At 46.1% G+C, this 18,077-nt stretch overlaps 1 protein-coding gene across 1 annotated transcript in view; it reads left to right on the top strand.

Moving 5' to 3' along the window:
• LOC135518608 (piezo-type mechanosensitive ion channel component 2-like) overlaps positions 1–17,775 on the top strand; it is a 328,980-nt gene extending 311,205 nt beyond the window's left edge. Inside the window, 8 exon segments of the mRNA XM_064943769.1 lie at positions 327–474; positions 5,505–5,693; positions 6,113–6,208; positions 6,342–6,511; positions 12,502–12,618; positions 12,757–12,836; positions 13,321–13,519; positions 17,412–17,775. Coding sequence (XP_064799841.1) covers positions 327–474; positions 5,505–5,693; positions 6,113–6,208; positions 6,342–6,511; positions 12,502–12,618; positions 12,757–12,836; positions 13,321–13,519; positions 17,412–17,664 — 1,252 coding nt within the window. The 3' untranslated portion in view covers positions 17,665–17,775.
• Positions 17,776–18,077: the final 302 nt, after the last annotated feature.

The following is an 18,077-nucleotide window of genomic DNA, read 5'->3' on the forward strand; positions in this document are numbered from 1 at the left end:
AAACGTGTTCCTCGCCAAATTAATTTAATCTGTTGTAATTTAATCTGTTCCCTGCACTTGGGAAACATTGAGTTAGGACACTGTAGGGTGTAGTAGGACATTCAACTCACACATTCAACATACAGATGAAAATCACTATTGTATAGTGTTGTAAGTCTCAAATTACTCTCTGTACGCCTTTATAGTGTGACCCAGTGTACTTGAGTCCAGGAATCTGACTTGACTTGTGACACAAGTCACAATTAAACTGTATTTGAGAAATAGGCTGTGATTTGAGAGCCAGTGTCACAACACTGTGTGTGTTTGTGTGCGTTCTCCCCTTCCAGGTTCCGTCTGATCCCGTTCCTGACTGAGCTGCGTGCGGTGATGGACTGGGTCTGGACCGACACCTCTCTGTCTTTATCCTCTTGGATCTGTGTGGAAGACATCTACGCTCACATCTTCGTCCTCAAGTGCTGGAGGGAGTCAGAGAGGGTAGGTTGTGTATCCTCCTCGTTCATGTGTCTGTGGGACCAACAGGGTTCGAACACGAGCTCTGCCCACTGCGTCACAAGAATGTGTTAGCTTAGCCCACTCAGCTAGAACCTAGAGAAGAGCCACCACTGCGTCACAAGAATGTGTTAGCTTAGCCCACTCAGCTAGAACCTAGAGAAGGCCCACCACTGCGTCACAAGAATGTGTTAGCTTAGCCCACTCAGCTAGAACCTAGAGAAGGCCCACCACTGCATCACAAGAATGTGTTAGCTTAGCCCACTCAACTAGAACCTAGAGAAGGCCCACCACTGCGTCACAAGAATGTGTTAGCTTAGCCCACTCAGCTAGAACCTAGAGAAGGCCCACCACTGCGTCACAAGAATGTGTTAGCTTAGCCCACTCAACTAGAACCTAGAGAAGAGCCAACACTGCATCACAAGAATGTGTTAGCTTAGCCCACTCAGCTAGAACCTAGAGAAGGCCCACCACTGCATCACAAGAATGTGTTAGCTTAGCCCACTCAGCTAGAACCTAGAGAAGAGCCACCACTGCATAACAAGAATGTGTTAGCTTAGCCCACTCAGCTCAAACCTAGAGAAGGCCCACCACTGCGTCACAAGAATGTGTTAGCTTAGCCCACTCAGCTAGAACCTAGAGAAGGCCCACCACTGCATCACAAGAATGTGTTAGCTTAGCCCACTCAACTAGAACCTAGAGAAGGCCCACCACTGCGTCACAAGAATGTGTTAGCTTAGCCTACTCAGCTAGAACCTAGAGAAGGCCCACCACTGCATCACAAGAATGTGTTAGCTTAGCCCACTCAACTAGAACCTAGAGAAGGCCCACCACTGCATCACAAGAATGTGTTAGCTTAGCCCACTCAACTAGAACCTAGAGAAGGCCCACCACTGCGTCACAAGAATGTGTTAGCTTAGCCTACTCAGCTAGAACCTAGAGAAGGCCCACCACTGCGTCACAAGAATGTGTTAGCTTAGCCTACTCAGCTAGAACCTAGAGAAGGCCCACCACTGCGTCACAAGAATGTGTTAGCTTAGCCCACTCAACTAGAACCTAGAGAAGGCCCACCACTGCGTCACAAGAATGTGTTAGCTTAGCCCACTCAGCTAGAACCTAGAGAAGGCCCACCACTGCATCACAAGAATGTGTTAGCTTAGCCCACTCAGCTAGAACCTAGAGAAGGCCCACCACTGCATCACAAGAATGTGTTAGCTTAGCCCACTCAACTAGAACCTAGAGAAGGCCCACCACTGCGTCACAAGAATGTGTTAGCTTAGCCCACTCAGCTAGAACCTAGAGAAGGCCCACCACTGCGTCACAAGAATGTGTTAGCTTAGCCTACTCAGCTAGAACCTAGAGAAGGCCCACCACTGCATCACAAGAATGTGTTAGCTTAGCCCACTCAACTAGAACCTAGAGAAGGCCCACCACTGCGTCACAAGAATGTGTTAGCTTAGCCTACTCAGCTAGAACCTAGAGAAGGCCCACCACTGCATCACAAGAATGTGTTAGCTTAGCCTACTCAGCTAGAACCTAGAGAAGGCCCACCACTGCATCACAAGAATGTGTTAGCTTAGCCCACTCAGCTAGAACCTAGAGAAGGCCCACCACTGCATCACAAGAATGTGTTAGCTTAGCCCACTCAACTAGAACCTAGAGAAGGCCCACCACTGCGTCACAAGAATGTGTTAGCTTAGCCCACTCAATTAGAACCTAGAGAAGGCTCACCACTGCGTCACAAGAATGTGTTAGCTTAGCCTACTCAGCTAGAACCTAGAGAAGGCCCACCACTGCGTCACAAGAATGTGTTAGCTTAGCCTACTCAGCTAGAACCTAGAGAAGGCCCACCACTGCGTCACAAGAATGTGTTAGCTTAGCCTACTCAGCTAGAACCTAGAGAAGGCCCACCACTGCGTCACAAGAATGTGTTAGCTTAGCCTACTCAGCTAGAACCTAGAGAAGGCCCACCACTGCCTTCTGGTTTTTTGTTTTTTTTATATATATATTTTTCCACAAGCTGCATTTGTGTTGCAAAGTTAGATTTGATTGAAACTTTAGCTCTGGGAGTTTAGACTTCAGGTCTTCAGCTCTTCAGGTCGAAGGCAAGATTACCCAGATAACCATGGACAGGAGAGGATACAATCCACTCATCATGGGAGCGTGGTCACCGAACCAGCCACCTTACATCACATAAGTATATGGATGCATCCCAAATGGCACCCTATTCCCTATATAGTGCACTACTTTTGACCCCAAATGGCACCCTATTCCCTATATAGTGCACTACTTTTGACACGAAGTGGCACCCTATTCCCTATACAGTGCACTACTTTTGACCAGGACCCACTGGCACCATATTGCGTATGGACTATTTGGGCCCTGGTCACTTTATACGGCACAAGGGTGCCATTTCAGAGGTACCCTCGGTCCATAACTATAGTCCTCCTCTCCTCTCCAGTGGTATCCTCAGCCCATAACTATAGTCCTCCTCTCCTCTCCAGTGGTATCCTCAGTCCATAACTATAGTCCTCTCCTCTCCAGTGGTATCCTCAGTCCATAACTATAGTCCTCTCCTCTCCAGTGGTATCCTCAGTCCATAACTATAGTCCTCTCCTCTCCAGTGGTATCCTCAGTCCATAACTATAGTCCTCCTCTCCTCTCCAGTGGTATCCTCAGCCCATAACTATAGTCCTCTCCTCTCCAGTGGTATCCTCAGTCCATAACTATAGTCCTCTCCTCTCCAGTGGTATCCTCAGCCCATAACTATAGTCCTCCTCTCCTCTCCAGTGGTATCCTCAGCCCATAACTATAGTCCTCCTCTCCTCTCCTCTCCAGTGGTATCCTCAGTCCATAACTATAGTCCTCCTCTCCTCTCCAGTGGTATCCTCAGTCCATAACTATAGTCCTCTCCTCTCCAGTGGTATCCTCAGCCCATAACTATAGTCCTCTCCTCTCCAGTGGTATCCTCAGCCCATAACTATAGTCCTCCTCTCCTCTCCAGTGGTATCCTCAGCCCATAACTATAGTCCTCCTCTCCTCTCCAGTGGTATCCTCAGTCCATAACTATAGTCCTCTCCTCTCCAGTGGTATCCTCAGCCCATAACTATAGTCCTCTCCTCTCCAGTGGTATCCTCAGTCCATAACTATAGTCCTCCTCTCCTCTCCTCTCCAGTGGTATCCTCAGTCCATAACTATAGTCCCTCTCCTCTCCAGTGGTATCCTCAGTCCATAACTATAGTCCTCTCCTCTCCAGTGGTATCCTCAGTCCATAACTATAGTCCTCTCCTCTCCAGTGGTATCCTCAGCCCATAACTATAGTCCTCTCCTCTCCAGTGGTATCCTCAGTCCATAACTATAGTCCTCTCCTCTCCTCTCCAGTGGTATCCTCAGTCCATAACTATAGTCCTCTCCTCTCCAGTGGTATCCTCAGTCCATAACTATAGTCCTCTCCTCTCCAGTGGTATCCTCAGCCCATAACTATAGTCCTCTCCTCTCCAGTGGTATCCTCAGCCCATAACTATAGTCCTCCTATATATATATATATCCCATTTAGCAGACGCTTTTGTCAAAGCAGTGGTATACAAGTCGGCTGGGGCCACTACTTCCTACATATGGGTGGCCCCAGCATAACTATACCCACGACGCTTGGCGTCTCAAGCGCCATGCTCTAGTCCATAGCCACACAGGACCCTCTCCTCTCCAGTGGTATCCTCAGCCCATAACTATAGTCCTCTCCTCTCCAGTGGTATCCTCAGTCCATAACTATAGTCCTCTCCTCTCCAGTGGTATCCTCAGCCCATAACTATAGTCCTCTCCTCTCCAGTGGTATCCTCAGCCCATAACTATAGTCCTCCTCTCCTCTCCTCTCCTCTCCAGTGGTATCCTCAGCCCATAACTATAGTCCTCCTCTCCTCTCCTCTCCTCTCCAGTGGTATCCTCAGCCCATAACTATAGTCCTCTCCTCTCCAGTGGTATCCTCAGTCCATAACTATAGTCCTCTCCTCTCCAGTGGTATCCTCAGCCCATAACTATAGTCCTCCTCTCCTCTCCTCTCCAGTGGTATCCTCAGTCCATAACTATAGTCCTCCTCTCCTCTCCAGTGGTATCCTCAGTCCATAACTATAGTCCTCTCCTCTCCAGTGGTATCCTCAGTCCATAACTATAGTCCTCTCCTCTCCAGTGGTATCCTCAGTCCATAACTATAGTCCTCTCCTCTCCAGTGGTATCCTCAGTTAATAACTATAGTCCTCCTCTCCAGTGGTATCCTCAGCCCATAACTATAGTCCTCCTCTCCTCTCCTCTCCTCTCCAGTGGTATCCTCAGTCCATAACTATAGTCCTCTCCTCTCCAGTGGTATCCTCAGCCCATAACTATAGTCCTCCTCTCCTCTCCAGTGGTATCCTCAGTCCATAACTATAGTCCTCTCCTCTCCAGTGGTATCCTCAGCCCATAACTATAGTCCTCCTCTCCTCTCCTCTCCAGTGGTATCCTCAGCCCATAACTATAGTCCTCTCCTCTCCAGTGGTATCCTCAGTCCACACCTATAGTTCTCCTCTCCAGTGGTATCCTCAGTCCATAACTATAGTCCTCCTCTCCAGTGGTATCTTCAGTCCACACCTATAGTCCTCTCCTCTCCAGTGGTATCCTCAGTCCATAACTATAGTCCTCCTCTCCTCTCCAGTGGTATCCTCAGTCCACACCTATAGTTCTCCTCTCCAGTGGTATCCTCAGTCCATAACTATAGTCCTCTCCTCTCCAGTGGTATCCTCAGTCCACACCTATAGTTCTCCTCTCCAGTGGTTCCTCAGCCCATAACTATAGTCCTCCTCTCCTCTCCAGTGGTATCCTCAGCCCATAACTATAGTCCTCTCCTCTCCAGTGGTATCCTCAGTCCATAACTATAGTCCTCCTCTCCTCTCCAGTGGTATCCTCAGCCCATAACTATAGTCCTCTCCTCTCCAGTGGTATCCTCAGCCCATAACTATAGTCCTCCTCTCCCCCTCCCCCTCCAGAGATACCCCCAGCCGCGGGGCCAGGCGAAGAAGCCGGTGGTGAAGTATGGGATGGGAGGGATGATCGTCATGCTTCTGATCTGTATCATCTGGTTCCCTCTACTCTTCATGTCTCTGGTCAAGTCTGTGGTGGGGGTGGTCAACAAACCACTGGACGTCTCCTTCTCCATCACCCTGGCCGGGTTCCAGGTACTGTAACAGAACTAAGGCTCTTCTACTGATAGGTCCATCAGTTGCTCGGGTTTGAGATGAATCCGTCTGTCAGTCAGTCAGACAGACAGCCCAGTCTCGTGGGACATTAGTTGTGCATTATGGGTACATTGGAATTGACTCAACCTGTTTTTGTGACTTGCTGTTCTGTAGATTACATCCTAAATTGTGTTTTCCAGCCCATAGAGATAGTTAGAGAACTCCTCAATGTAGCTGTGCCATTGTGGCGTTTGTGACAGCACCCACGATTAAAACCATCTCCATTGTGAAATAGTCAATTTACTTATTATTATTATTATTATTATTGTAAAGCTAATATTGGCGATTTATTGCCACCTGTCCATGCTAAAACAGTTTACACCAGAGATGAGTCCTCTAACTAAGTTCATCTTTTCCAGCCCATCTTCACAATGAGTGCTCAGCAGAACCAGCTCAGAGAAGTCTCCAACCATGAATTCCATAACACATTCATGAGGTCATACCTCAGCGACCCTGTAAGTGCACGGTTACAAGTATTTTATGCAACTACTATATGCGTTGTCCCACTGTGATGGGTGGGCCGAGCACAGGGTAAATCTCCATTGTAACACGTAGACAATATTCTCGTCCCTCCTGTCCTCTGTACAGGAAGCAATGCAGTGGTTGGAATCCTACATGCCAGAGGACCTGACCATAGCTGAGTTGGAGGGCAGCTCTAACAGTCTGTGGACCATCAGTCCTCCCAGTAGAACGAACATCATGAAGATGCTCAGCTCCAAGGAGCAGTTCCCCATCACTGTAGCTTGGTCTATCCAACGGTACGAACAGTCCCCCATTACTGTAGCTTGGTCTATCCAACGGTACGAACAGTCCCCCATTACTGTAGCTTGGTCTATCCAACGGTAAGAACAGTTCCCCATCACTGTAGCTTGGTCTATCCAACGGTACGAACAGTCCCCCATTACTGTAGCTTGGTCTATCCAACGGTACGAACAGTCCCCCATCACTGTAGCTTGGTCTATCCAACGGTAAGAACAGTCCCCCATCACTGTAGCTTGGTCTATCCAACGGTAAGAACAGTCCCCCATCACTGTAGCTTGGTCTATCCAACGGTAAGAACAGTTCCCCATCACTGTAGCTTGGTCTATCCAACGGTACGAACAGTCCCCCATCACTGTAGCTTGGTCTATCCAACGGTACGAACAGTCCCCCATCACTGTAGCTTGGTCTATCCAACGGTACGAACAGTTCCCCATCACTGTAGCTTGGTCTATCCAACGGTAGAACAGTCCCCCATTACTGTAGCTTGGTCTATCCAACGGTATCCGAACAGTCCCCCATCACTGTAGCTTGGTCTATCCAACGGTAAGAACAGTCCCCCATCACTGTAGCTTGGTCTATCCAACGGTAAGAACAGTTCCCCATCACTGTAGCTTGGTCTATCCAACGGTACGAACAGTCCCCCATTACTGTAGCTTGGTCTATCCAACGGTAAGAACAGTTCCCCATCACTGTAGCTTGGTCTATCCAACGGTAAGAACAGTCCCCCATTACTGTAGCTTGGTCTATCCAACGGTACGAACAGTCCCCCATTACTGTAGCTTGGTCTATCCAACGGTAAGAACAGTTCCCCATCACTGTAGCTTGGTCTATCCAACGGTAAGAACAGTCCCCCATTACTGTAGCTTGGTCTATCCAACGGTAAGAACAGTTCCCCATCACTGTAGCTTGGTCTATCCAACGGTAAGAACAGTCCCCCATTACTGTAGCTTGGTCTATCCAACGGTAAGAACAGTTCCCCATCACTGTAGCTTGGTCTATCCAACGGTAAGAACAGTCCCCCATTACTGTAGCTTGGTCTATCCAACGGTAAGAACAGTCCCCCATTACTGTAGCTTGGTCTATCCAACGGTAAGAACAGTCCCCCATTACTGTAGCTTGGTCTGTCCAACGGTAAGAACAGTTCCCCATCACTGTAGCTTGGTCTATCCAACGGTAAGAACAGTCCCCCATTACTGTAGCTTGGTCTATCCAACGGTACGAACAGTTCCCCATCACTGGAGCTTGGTCTGTCCAACGGTCAGAACAGTTCCCCATCACTGTAGCTTGGTCTATCCAACGGTACGAACAGTCCCCCATCACTGTAGCTTGGTCTATCCAACGGTAAGAACAGTTCCCCATCACTGTAGTGTAGAGCAAAGTAAAGTAGAGTAGTGTAGAGTAGTGTAGAGTAAAGTAGAATAGAGTAAAGTAGAGTAGAGTTGAGTAGAGTAAAGTAGAGTAGAGTAGTGTAGAGTAAAATAGAGTAGAGTAGAGTAGAGTAGAGTAGAGTAGTGTAGTGTAAAATAGAGAAGAGTAGAGTAGAGTAGTGTAGAGTAAAGTAGAGTTGAGTAGAGTAAAGTAGAGTAGTGTAGGGTAAAGTAGAGTAGTGTAGGGTAAAGTAGAGTTGAGTAGTGTAGTATAGAGTTGAGTAGTGTAGAGTTGAGTAGAGTAAAGTAGAGTAGTGTAGTGTAGACTAAAGTAGTATAGAGTAAAGTAGAGTTGAGTAGTGTAGGGTAGGGTAGAGTAAAGTAGAGTTGTGTAGGGTAGAGTAAAGTAGAGTAGAGTAGTGTAGAGTTGAGTAGAGTAGAGTAGAGTAAAGTAGAGTTGAGTAGTGTAGGGTAGAGTAAAGTAGAGTTGAGTAGTGTAGGGTAGAGTAAAGTAGAGTTGAGTAGAGTAGAGTTGAGTAGAGGAGTGTAGAGTAGAGTAGTGTAGACTAAAGTAGTATAGAGTAAAGTAGAGTAGAGTAGTGTAGAGTAAAGTAGAGTAGAGTAGTGTAAAGTAGACTAAAGTAGAGTTGAGTAGAGTTGAGTAGTGTAGAGTAGAGTAGTGTAAAGTACACATTGCATATCATTGGACAGCATTGGACAGCATTGCACATCATTGGACAGCATTGGACAGCATTGCACAGCATTGCACGTCATTGCACGTCATTGCACATCATTGCACAGCATTGCATATCATTGCACAGCATTGCACATCATTGCACAGCATTGCACATCATTGCACAGCATTGCACAGCATTGCACATGTAACCGATGTGAAATGGCTAGCTAGTTAGCGGTGGTGCGCGTTAATAGTGTTTCAATCGGTGACGTCACTCGCTCTGAGACCTTGAAGTAGTGGTTCCCCTTGCTCTGCAAGGGCCGCGGCTTTTGTGGAGCGATGGGTAACGATGCTTTGAGGGTGACTGTTGGTGTGTGCAGAGAGTCCCTGGTTCAAGCCCAGGTTGGGGCAAGGAGAGGGACGGAAGCTATACTGTTACATTGATGCTGTTGACCCAGATCACTGGTTGCTGCAGAAAAGGAGGAGGTCAAAAGGGGGGTGAGTGTAACGGATGTGAAATGGCTAGCTAGTTAGCGGTGGTGCGCACTTATAGCGTTTCGATCAGTGACGTCACTCGCTCTGAGACCTTGAAGTAGTGGTTCCCCTTGCTCTGCAAGGGCTGCAGCTTTTGTGGAGCGATGGGTAACGATGCTTCGTGGGTGACTGCTGATGTGTGCAGAGGGTCCCTGGTTCGAGCCCAGGTTGGGGCGAGGAGAGGGACGGAAGCTATACTGTTACACACACCATTGCATATCATTGCACATCATTGCACTACAAGCCACTGATGCACTGTCTACATTTGAAAAAGTTGAATAAATCCTTGTAATATAGCCTACACCATCACAATAAATCCATTATTTATTTTAAGTCTAAAGACTAGAAAAAAATAAAGACAGTCGCACGCTCTATATATAAACTCATTTATTGGTGTAACGTGTCCGCTGGGATTCAGGAAGCAAGTATCGGATGTGAATAATTGTATAAATAAACTAACATGGAATAAAACAAGAAACACGGGTAGCGAACAGATTGAAACATTTTTTTTTTTAATTCTTTTTATTTCACCTTTATTTAACCAGGTAGGCTAGTTGAGAACACCTTTATTTAACCAGGTAGGCTAGTTGAGAACAAGTTCTCATTTGCAACTGCGACCTGGCCAAGATAAAGCATAGCAGTGTGAACAGACAACACAGAGTTACACATGGAGTAAACAATAAAAAAAGTCAATAGCACAGTAGAAAAAAAGAGTCTATATACATTGTGTGCAAAAGGCATGAGGAGGTAGGCAAATAATTACAATATTGCAGATTAGCACTGGAGTGATAAATGATCAGATGGTCATGTACAGGTAGAGATATTGATGTGCAAAAGAGCAGAAAAGTAAATAAATAAAAACAGTATGAGGTAGGTAAAATTGGGTGGACTATTTACCGATAAGACTATGTACAGCTGCAGCGATCGGTTAGCTGCTCAGATAAGCAGATGTTTGAAGTTGGTGAGGGAGATAAAAGTCTCCAACTTCAGCGATTTCTGCAATTCGTTCCAGTCACAGGCAGCAGAAAACTGGAACGAAAGGCGGCCAAATGAGGTGTTGGCTTTAGGGATGATCAGTGAGATACACCTGCTGGAGCGCGTGCTACGGGTGGGTGTTGCCATCGTGACCAGTGAACTGAGATAAGGCGGAGCTTTACCTAGCATGGACTTGTAGATGACCTGGAACCAGTGGGTCTGGCGACGAATATGTAGCGAGGGCCAGCCGACTAGAGCATACAAGTCGCAGTGGTGGGTGGTATAATAAGGTGCTTTAGTGACAAAACGGATGGCACTGTGATAAACTGCATATAAACATATAGACAGAAACAATAACGCCTGGGGAAGGTAATCAGGTAGGAAGAACCAAAGGGAGTGACCGGGCAGGAAGAACCAAAGGGAGTGACTAGTGATAGGGAAGGTAATCAGACAGGTGATTGAGTCCAGGTGAGTCTGATGAGGAGCTGTAACGATGGTGACAGGTGTGCATAATAATGAGCAGCCTGACGACCTTGAGCACCGTGTCAGTACCCCCTCCCTGATGCGCAGCTCCAACCGCAGGACGCTGACCAGAGGGACGGTCCCGAGGACCAGGAATGGGCTGGTCGCTTCAGCTGAGGTGCGGGACCCTGACGAGCCGGTCGAGGGGCGGGAGCCTGACGACCCGGCCGAGGCGCGGGAGCCTCACGAGTAGTCTATTTCAGAAGAACAGATGCTCTAAGTTGTCCTTATTTTATGCCCTAATCTGGCTATGCCATATGGCTGTGAGCAACACTAGTTCATTTAGCAGACAAGATTTGCTTACAATTCCGTGGCATTCTTTTATAGTATGAAGAATACAATTGAACAAAGCTGAATAAAATATAAAACGATTTGAGTGAGTGTGCACGTGGCTGTTCTGTGTTGGTTAACAAAGAAACAGGTCCTCCTATGTGCTTCATTTAGAGTTATTAATGTAACTTTAGTTGTGATACAAATGTTGGGCTTATATTTAGATGTTTTATACATTCTAAGGCTGCATGATGTGACTCTAATGATGATTTGAAAAAAGACGCTCTGTTTTGTTTTTTTTGCGCTGGCTGCACACACTTCATCAGTCTCTCATTCATAATTTGACAAGCACTTGATAATGCCTCAAATTTCCTAGCAACTTCCCCCTAAAACAATCCATGTCACACACACACAGACTGGGACACACACACACGCTAGCACACATATTCTACAGAAACGTACATTGTATTGCTGTATGGTGGTATTGTACATATTCTATGTTATATGATATTCTCTTTGATTTTCTGTGATGTAAATAACTTAATGTGTTTTTGTTCTTGCTGGGCCCCAGGAAGAGTAGCCGCTTCCTTGGCAGGAACTAATGGGGATCCATAATAAACCCCAGGAAGAGTAGCTGCTGCCTTGGCAGGAACTAATGGGGATCCATAATAAACCCCAGGAAGAGTAGCTGCTGCCTTGGCAGGAACTAATGGGGATCCATAATAAACCCCAGGAAGAGTAGCTGCTGCCTTGGCAGGAACTATTGGGGATCCATAATAAACCCCAGGAAGAGTAGCTGCTGCCTTGGCAGGAACTAATGGGGATCCATAATACACCCAGGAAGAGAGCTGCTGCCTTCAGGAACTAATGGGGATCCATAATAAACCCCAGGAAGAGCCTTGACAGCTAATGGGGATCCATGCCTTGGCAGGAACTAATGGGGACTAATAAACCCCAGGAAGAGTAGCTGCTGCCTTGACAGGGATCCATAATAAACCCCAGGAAGAGTAGCTGCTGCCTTGGCAGGAACTAATGGGGATCCATAATAAACCCCAGGAAGAGTAGCTGCTGCCTTGGCAGGAACTAATGGGGATCCATAATAAACCCCAGGAAGAGTAGCTGCTGCCTTGACAGGAACTAATGGGGATCCATAATAAACCCCAGGAAGAGTAGCTGCTGCCTTGACAGGAACTAATGGGGATCCATAATAAACCCCAGGAAGAGTAGCTGCTGCCTTGGCAGGAACTAATGGGGATCCATAATAAACCCCAGGAAGAGTAGCTGCTGCCTTGGCAGGAACTAATGGGGATCCATAATAAACCCCAGGAAGAGTAGCTGCTGCCTTGGCAGGAACTAATGGGGATCCATAATAAACCCCCCCAGGAAGAGTGGGGATCCATAATAAACCCAGGAAGCTGCCTTGGCAGGAACTAATGGGGATCCATAATAAACCCCAGGAAGAGTAGCTGCTGCCTTGGCAGGAACTATTGGGGATCCATAATAAACCCCAGGAAGAGTAGCTGCTGCCTTGGCAGGAACTAATGGGGATCCATAATAAATACAGATACAAATTCTGGCCAAGTCAGACTATGTGTGCAGCGAATGATCAAAGATTATCGATGTTCTGTATTGTCTGAAACAGGAACCCGACTCTGGGAGCGAAGGCTGAGTTTTCTACGGGGAAGAAAGTGATGTTTCTGGATGATAAGACCAAGCTGGAGCTGTTCCTACTGCTCAATGGGACCAGAAAAGACGGAGTGTGAGTGTACTTTTAATTCATGTATTTGTCAATTAAGCAATTCAAATAATTTTCATTTAAAAAACGAATCTGAAATATTAGTGACTGTATTCCCTTCCCGGATGTTAGTAACAGCCTGTTGTATTCCTCTGTTGCCAGGGTGATAAAACATGGCTTCCAACGGTATCTCCGAGCCCCTACTGACTCTGAGGCCAAACCCATAGAACAGCTGTCTACAGGTAAAGCTGCATTTAAACATCTCAATACACTTTACACAAATATACAATAAAATACATTAAAAAACAAGACATTAGTTTAACACTTATCTGTATATCTGACTTTCATGATGGTTATGTTGTAATGTTGTTCGTTGTCAATCATCTTGTCTTTATTGTGTAAATTGCTTGTTGTCAGTAGTGTTATGGCGTAGGGCATGAATCAATCCGAAGTTCTGCGCTATAGTGCAATTGAAATTTAAAGGCAATGTTCCCGCGTTTGTGGAGACTGCATTCACGGTAAACGCTCAATTGGAAATGACCTTTCAATTTAAAATCGCGCTATAGAATCGAGCCGTGTTTGTTGTCAATCATGTTATTTTGAAGCCAAAAGGCACCTTTTCCACATTGTGTGGACTAAAGTTTTTCTTATTCTACTCGTTGTCTTATAGACGTGTTTATGAACATTAAAAACACAATGGTATTATATTCCATTCTATTCCTCCAGAGGAAGTATCCATCACTTTGGCATTGGAGCGTTTACATAACGACTCAGAGGGGGTCCAGGAGTGGTGGATCGTGAACCAGACTAGTCCGGGAAAGATCAACGTTCGTAGTCCCAAGAATCTGTACAACGCTGGGCTGGAGCTCTATGTCTTCAGCGATCAGGTCAGCCCTCCTAGTCTGGGCTTTCTGGCTGGATACGGGTGAGTAGAACACACATAGCATAGCATCACATGAAATCACACACAACACATGTGTGAAATCTCGCCATTGTTTTCTCATCAGCCCAACATTTTTGTTTTAACACTTTTGAAAAAGAAAGTGTCCTCCCTATCGACTAGCTGTCAGTGTCAGTGTCCTCCCTATCGGCTAGCTGTCAGTGTCAGTGTCCTCCCTATCGGCTAGCTGTCAGTGTCAGTGTCCTCCCTATCGGCTAGCTGTCAGTGTCCTCCCTATCAGCTAGCTGTCAGTGTCAGTGTCCTCCCTATCGGCTAGCTGTCAGTGTCAGTGTCCTCCCTATCGGCTAGCTGTCAGTGTCCTCCCTATCAGCTAGCTGTCAGTGTCAGTGTCCTCCCTATCGGCTAGCTGTCAGTGTCAGTGTCCTCCCTATCGGCTAGCTGTCAGTGTCAGTGTCGGCTAGCCTCCCATCGGCCTGTCAGTGTCATCGGCTAGCTGTCAGTGTCAGTGTCCTCCCTAGCTGTCAGTGTCAGTGTCCTCCCTATCAGCTAGCTGTCAGTGCAGTGTCAGCTGTCAGTGTCAGTGTCCTCCCTATCAGCTAGCTGTCCTCCCTATCGGCAGCTGTCAGTGTCCTCCTATCAGCTAGTGTCAGTGTCCTCCCTAGCTATGCTGTCAGTGTCAGTGTCCTCCCTATCAGCTAGCTGTCAGCTAGATGTCAGCTGTCAGTGTCCTCCCTATCAGCTAGCTGTCAGTGTCAGTGTCCTCCCTATCAGCTAGCTGTCAGTGTCAGTGTCCTCCCTATCAGCTAGCTGTCAGTGTCAGTGTCCTCCCTATCAGCTAGCTGTCAGTGTCCTCCCTATCGGCTAGCTGTCAGTGTCAGTGTCCTCCCTATCGGCTAGCTGTCAGCTAGCTGTCAGTGTCAGTGTCCTCCCCTAGCTGTCAGTGTAGCTGTCAGTGTCCTCCCTATCAGCTAGCTATCAGTGTCAGCTGTCAGTGTGTCCTCCTATCGAGCTAGCTGTCAGTGTCAGCTAGCTGTCAGTGTCAGTGTCCTCCCTATCGGCTAGCTGTCAGTGTAGCTGTCAGTGTCAGTGTCCTCCCTGTCATCAGTATCCTCCCTATCAGCTAGCTGTCAGTGTCTCAGCAGTGTCCTCCCTATCAGCTAGCTGTCAGTGTCAGTGTCCTCCCTATCAGTGTCCTCCCTATCAGTAGCTGTCAGTGTCCTCCCTATCAGCTAGCTGTCAGTGTCAGTGTCAGTGTCCTCCCTATCAGCTATCTAGCTGTCAGCTCAGCTAGCTGTCAGTGTCAGTGTCAGCTAGCTGTCAGTGTCAGTGTCCTCCTATTAGCTAGCTGATGTCAGTGTGTCAGTGTCCTCCCTATCAGCTGGCTGTCAGTGTCAGTGTCCTCCCCTCCCAAGGGTTAGAAGACTTGTTTCCATGGTGATCCTCTATTGGTTGCGGGGCAAAAACAAGTGACATAGTGACACTTTAAGTTCAATTATATACACTTCATATACAAAAGCATGTGGACACCCCTTCAAATTAGTTGATTGGACAATTTCAGTCACACTCATTGCTAACATGCAATCTCCATAGACAAACATTGGCAGTAGAATGACCTTACTGAAGAGCTCAGCGACTTGAAACGTGGCACCATCATAGGATGCCACCTTTCCAACAAGTCAATTCGTCAAATATCTGTCCTGCTAGAGCTGTCCCCCGGTCAACTGTAAGTGCTGTTATTGTGAAGTGGAAACGTCTAGGAGCAACAACGGCTCAGCCTGTGAAGTGGTAGACCACACAAGCTCACAGAACGGGACTGCAGAGTGCTGAAACGGGTAAAAATAGTCTATCCTCGGTTTCAACACTCACTGCAGAGTTATGAAATGCCTCTGGAAGCAACGTCAGCACAATAACTGTTCGTCGGGAGCTTCATGAAATGGGTTTCAATGGCCAAGCAGCCAGACACAAGCCTAAGATCGCCATGCGCAATGCCAATCATCGGCTGGAGTGGTGTAAAGCTCGCCGCCATTGGACTCTGGAGCAGTTGGAAACGCGTTCTCTGGAGTGATGAATCACGCTTCACCCTCTGGCAGTCCGATGGACAAATCTGGGTTTGGCGGATGCTAGGAGAACTCCACCTGCACAAATGCAAAGTACATACTGTAAAGTTTGGTGGAAGAGGAATAATGATCTTGGGCTGTTTTTCATGGTTCAGGCTAGGGCCCTTTGTTCCAGTGAAGGGAAATCTTAAAGCTATATAAAGACTTCACTAATGATCTTGGGCTGTTTTTCATGGTTCAGGCTAGGGCCCTTCGTTCCAGTGAAGGGAAATCTTAAAGCTATATAAAGCCCGACTTCACTAATGCTCTTGTGGCTGATGTTCCCGCAGCAAAGTTTCAACATCTATAGCAAAGCCTTCCTAGAAGAGTGGAGGTTGTTATAGCAACAAAGGAGGGACCAACTTCATATTAATGCTCATGATTTTGGAATTAGACGTTTGATGAGCAGGTGTCCACATACTTTTGGCCATGTAGTGTGTATATATACGGTGCCTTCAAACATCAAAGTGGAAATATGTTTTTCTATATTTTTTTTAGAAATTAATAAAAAATGAAAAGCTGAAATGTCTTGAATCCATATTCAACCCCTTTTCCTAAATAATTTCAGGAGTAAAAATGTGTTTAACAAGTCACATAATAAGTCGATTTTTTTAATGATTACCTCATCTCTGTAACCCACACATACAATATCTGTAAGGTCCCTCAGTGATCAGTGAATTTCAAACAGATTCATCCACAAAGGTTTTCCACAAAGAAGGGCACCTATTGGTAGATGGGTGGGGGGAAAAGCAGACATTGAATATCCCTTTGAGCATGGTGAAGTTATTAATATCACTTTGGATGGCGTAGCAATACACCCAGTCACTTCAAAGATACAGGCCTCCTTCCTAACTCAGTTGCCGGAGAGGAAGGAAACCGCTCAGGGATTTCACCATGAGGCCAATGGTGACTTTAAAACAGTTACTGAGTTGAATGGCTGTGATTGGATAAAACAACATGGATCAACAACACTGTAGTTACTCCACAATACTAATCTAAATGACAGTGAAAAGAAGGAAGTCTGCACAGAATAAAACTATTCCAAAACATGCTTCCTGTTTGCAACAAGGCACTAAAATAAAACTAACTTTAAGTCATGAATACAAAGCATTATGTTTGTGTCAAATCCAACACAACACATCATTGAGTACTACTTCATATTTTCAAACATGGTGGTGGCTGCATCATGTTATGTGTATGCTTGTCCTCGGCAAGGACTAGGGAGTTGTTTTTTAGGATAAAAAGAAACGGAATAGAGCTAAGCAAAGTCCTAGAGGGAAACCTGGTTCAGTCTGTTTTCCACCAGACACTGGGAGACAAATGCACCTTTCAGCAGGACAATAACCTAAAACACCAAGGCCAAATCTACACTGGTGTTGCTTACCAAGATGCCATTGACTTTTCCTTAGTGGCCTAGTTCCAGTTTGGACTTAAATTGGCTTGAAAATCTACTGCAATACTTGAAAATGGCTCACTAGCAATCAACAACCGACTTGACAGAGCTTGAATAATTTTTTCAGTAATAATGTGCAAATATTGTACAATCCAGGTCTTCAAATCACTTAGAGACATACCCAGAAAGACTCACAACTTTTGTAAATTAGATATTTGTGTATTTAATTTTCAAAACATAAAAAAAAAAAATCTAAAACAAGTTTTCACTTTGCCATTATTGGGTATTTCTTGTAGTTGGGTGAGGGAAAAAATGAATTTAATGTTAAATTTAGACTGTAAACAACCAAATGTGGAATAAGTCAAGGAGTATGCATACTTTCTGAAGGCACAATTACAGTATCTCCTTATCTCTTCCTCTCCTCCAGGATCATGGGTCTGTACGCCTCCGTGGTGCTCGTCATCGGTAAGTTCGTCCGTGAGTTCTTCAGCGGTATCTCCCACACCATCATGTTCGAGGAGCTGCCCAACGTAGACCGCATCCTGAAGCTCTGCACCGACATCTTCCTGGTCCGAGAGACGGGAGAGCTGGACCTGGAGGAAGACATGTACGCTAAACTCATCTTCCTCTATCGCTCGCCTGAGACTATGATCAAATGGACCAGGGAAAAGACTCAGTGAGCTTGGCTGTAAAAGGCTAGAAGTTTCAATCCCCTTTCAATGTGGATAGAAGTTTAAAAGTATTAACCTCCCACTGGTCTCTGGGATGTTGAAGTTATGGATGGACTCGATCAGTCCAGACAGACCGTTTTTGCTGACACTTTAGTCAGTTCTTAACTGTTAGTCATTTTTATGGAAGTAGACCTCTGAGGAGGAAGGAAGGGCCAAAGCTTGCCGGTCCCTGTTGCAACAAAAAAATAAACACTGGGTTCTTCGATTTCATTTCAGCAAGCCATGACACCGACCATCTCAGATTTTTCTGAAATAGTCTGTAGTTTGATAAAGATGATATAAACATCCCTGCAACATTATTTTGTTGAAAGACAATTTGAAATCTGAGAAATTAAGCTAATTGATTGCACACAAATCATCAA

This window comes from Oncorhynchus masou, chromosome 3 (genome assembly GCF_036934945.1).
Source record: "Oncorhynchus masou masou isolate Uvic2021 chromosome 3, UVic_Omas_1.1, whole genome shotgun sequence".
NCBI lineage: Eukaryota > Metazoa > Chordata > Actinopteri > Salmoniformes > Salmonidae > Oncorhynchus > Oncorhynchus masou.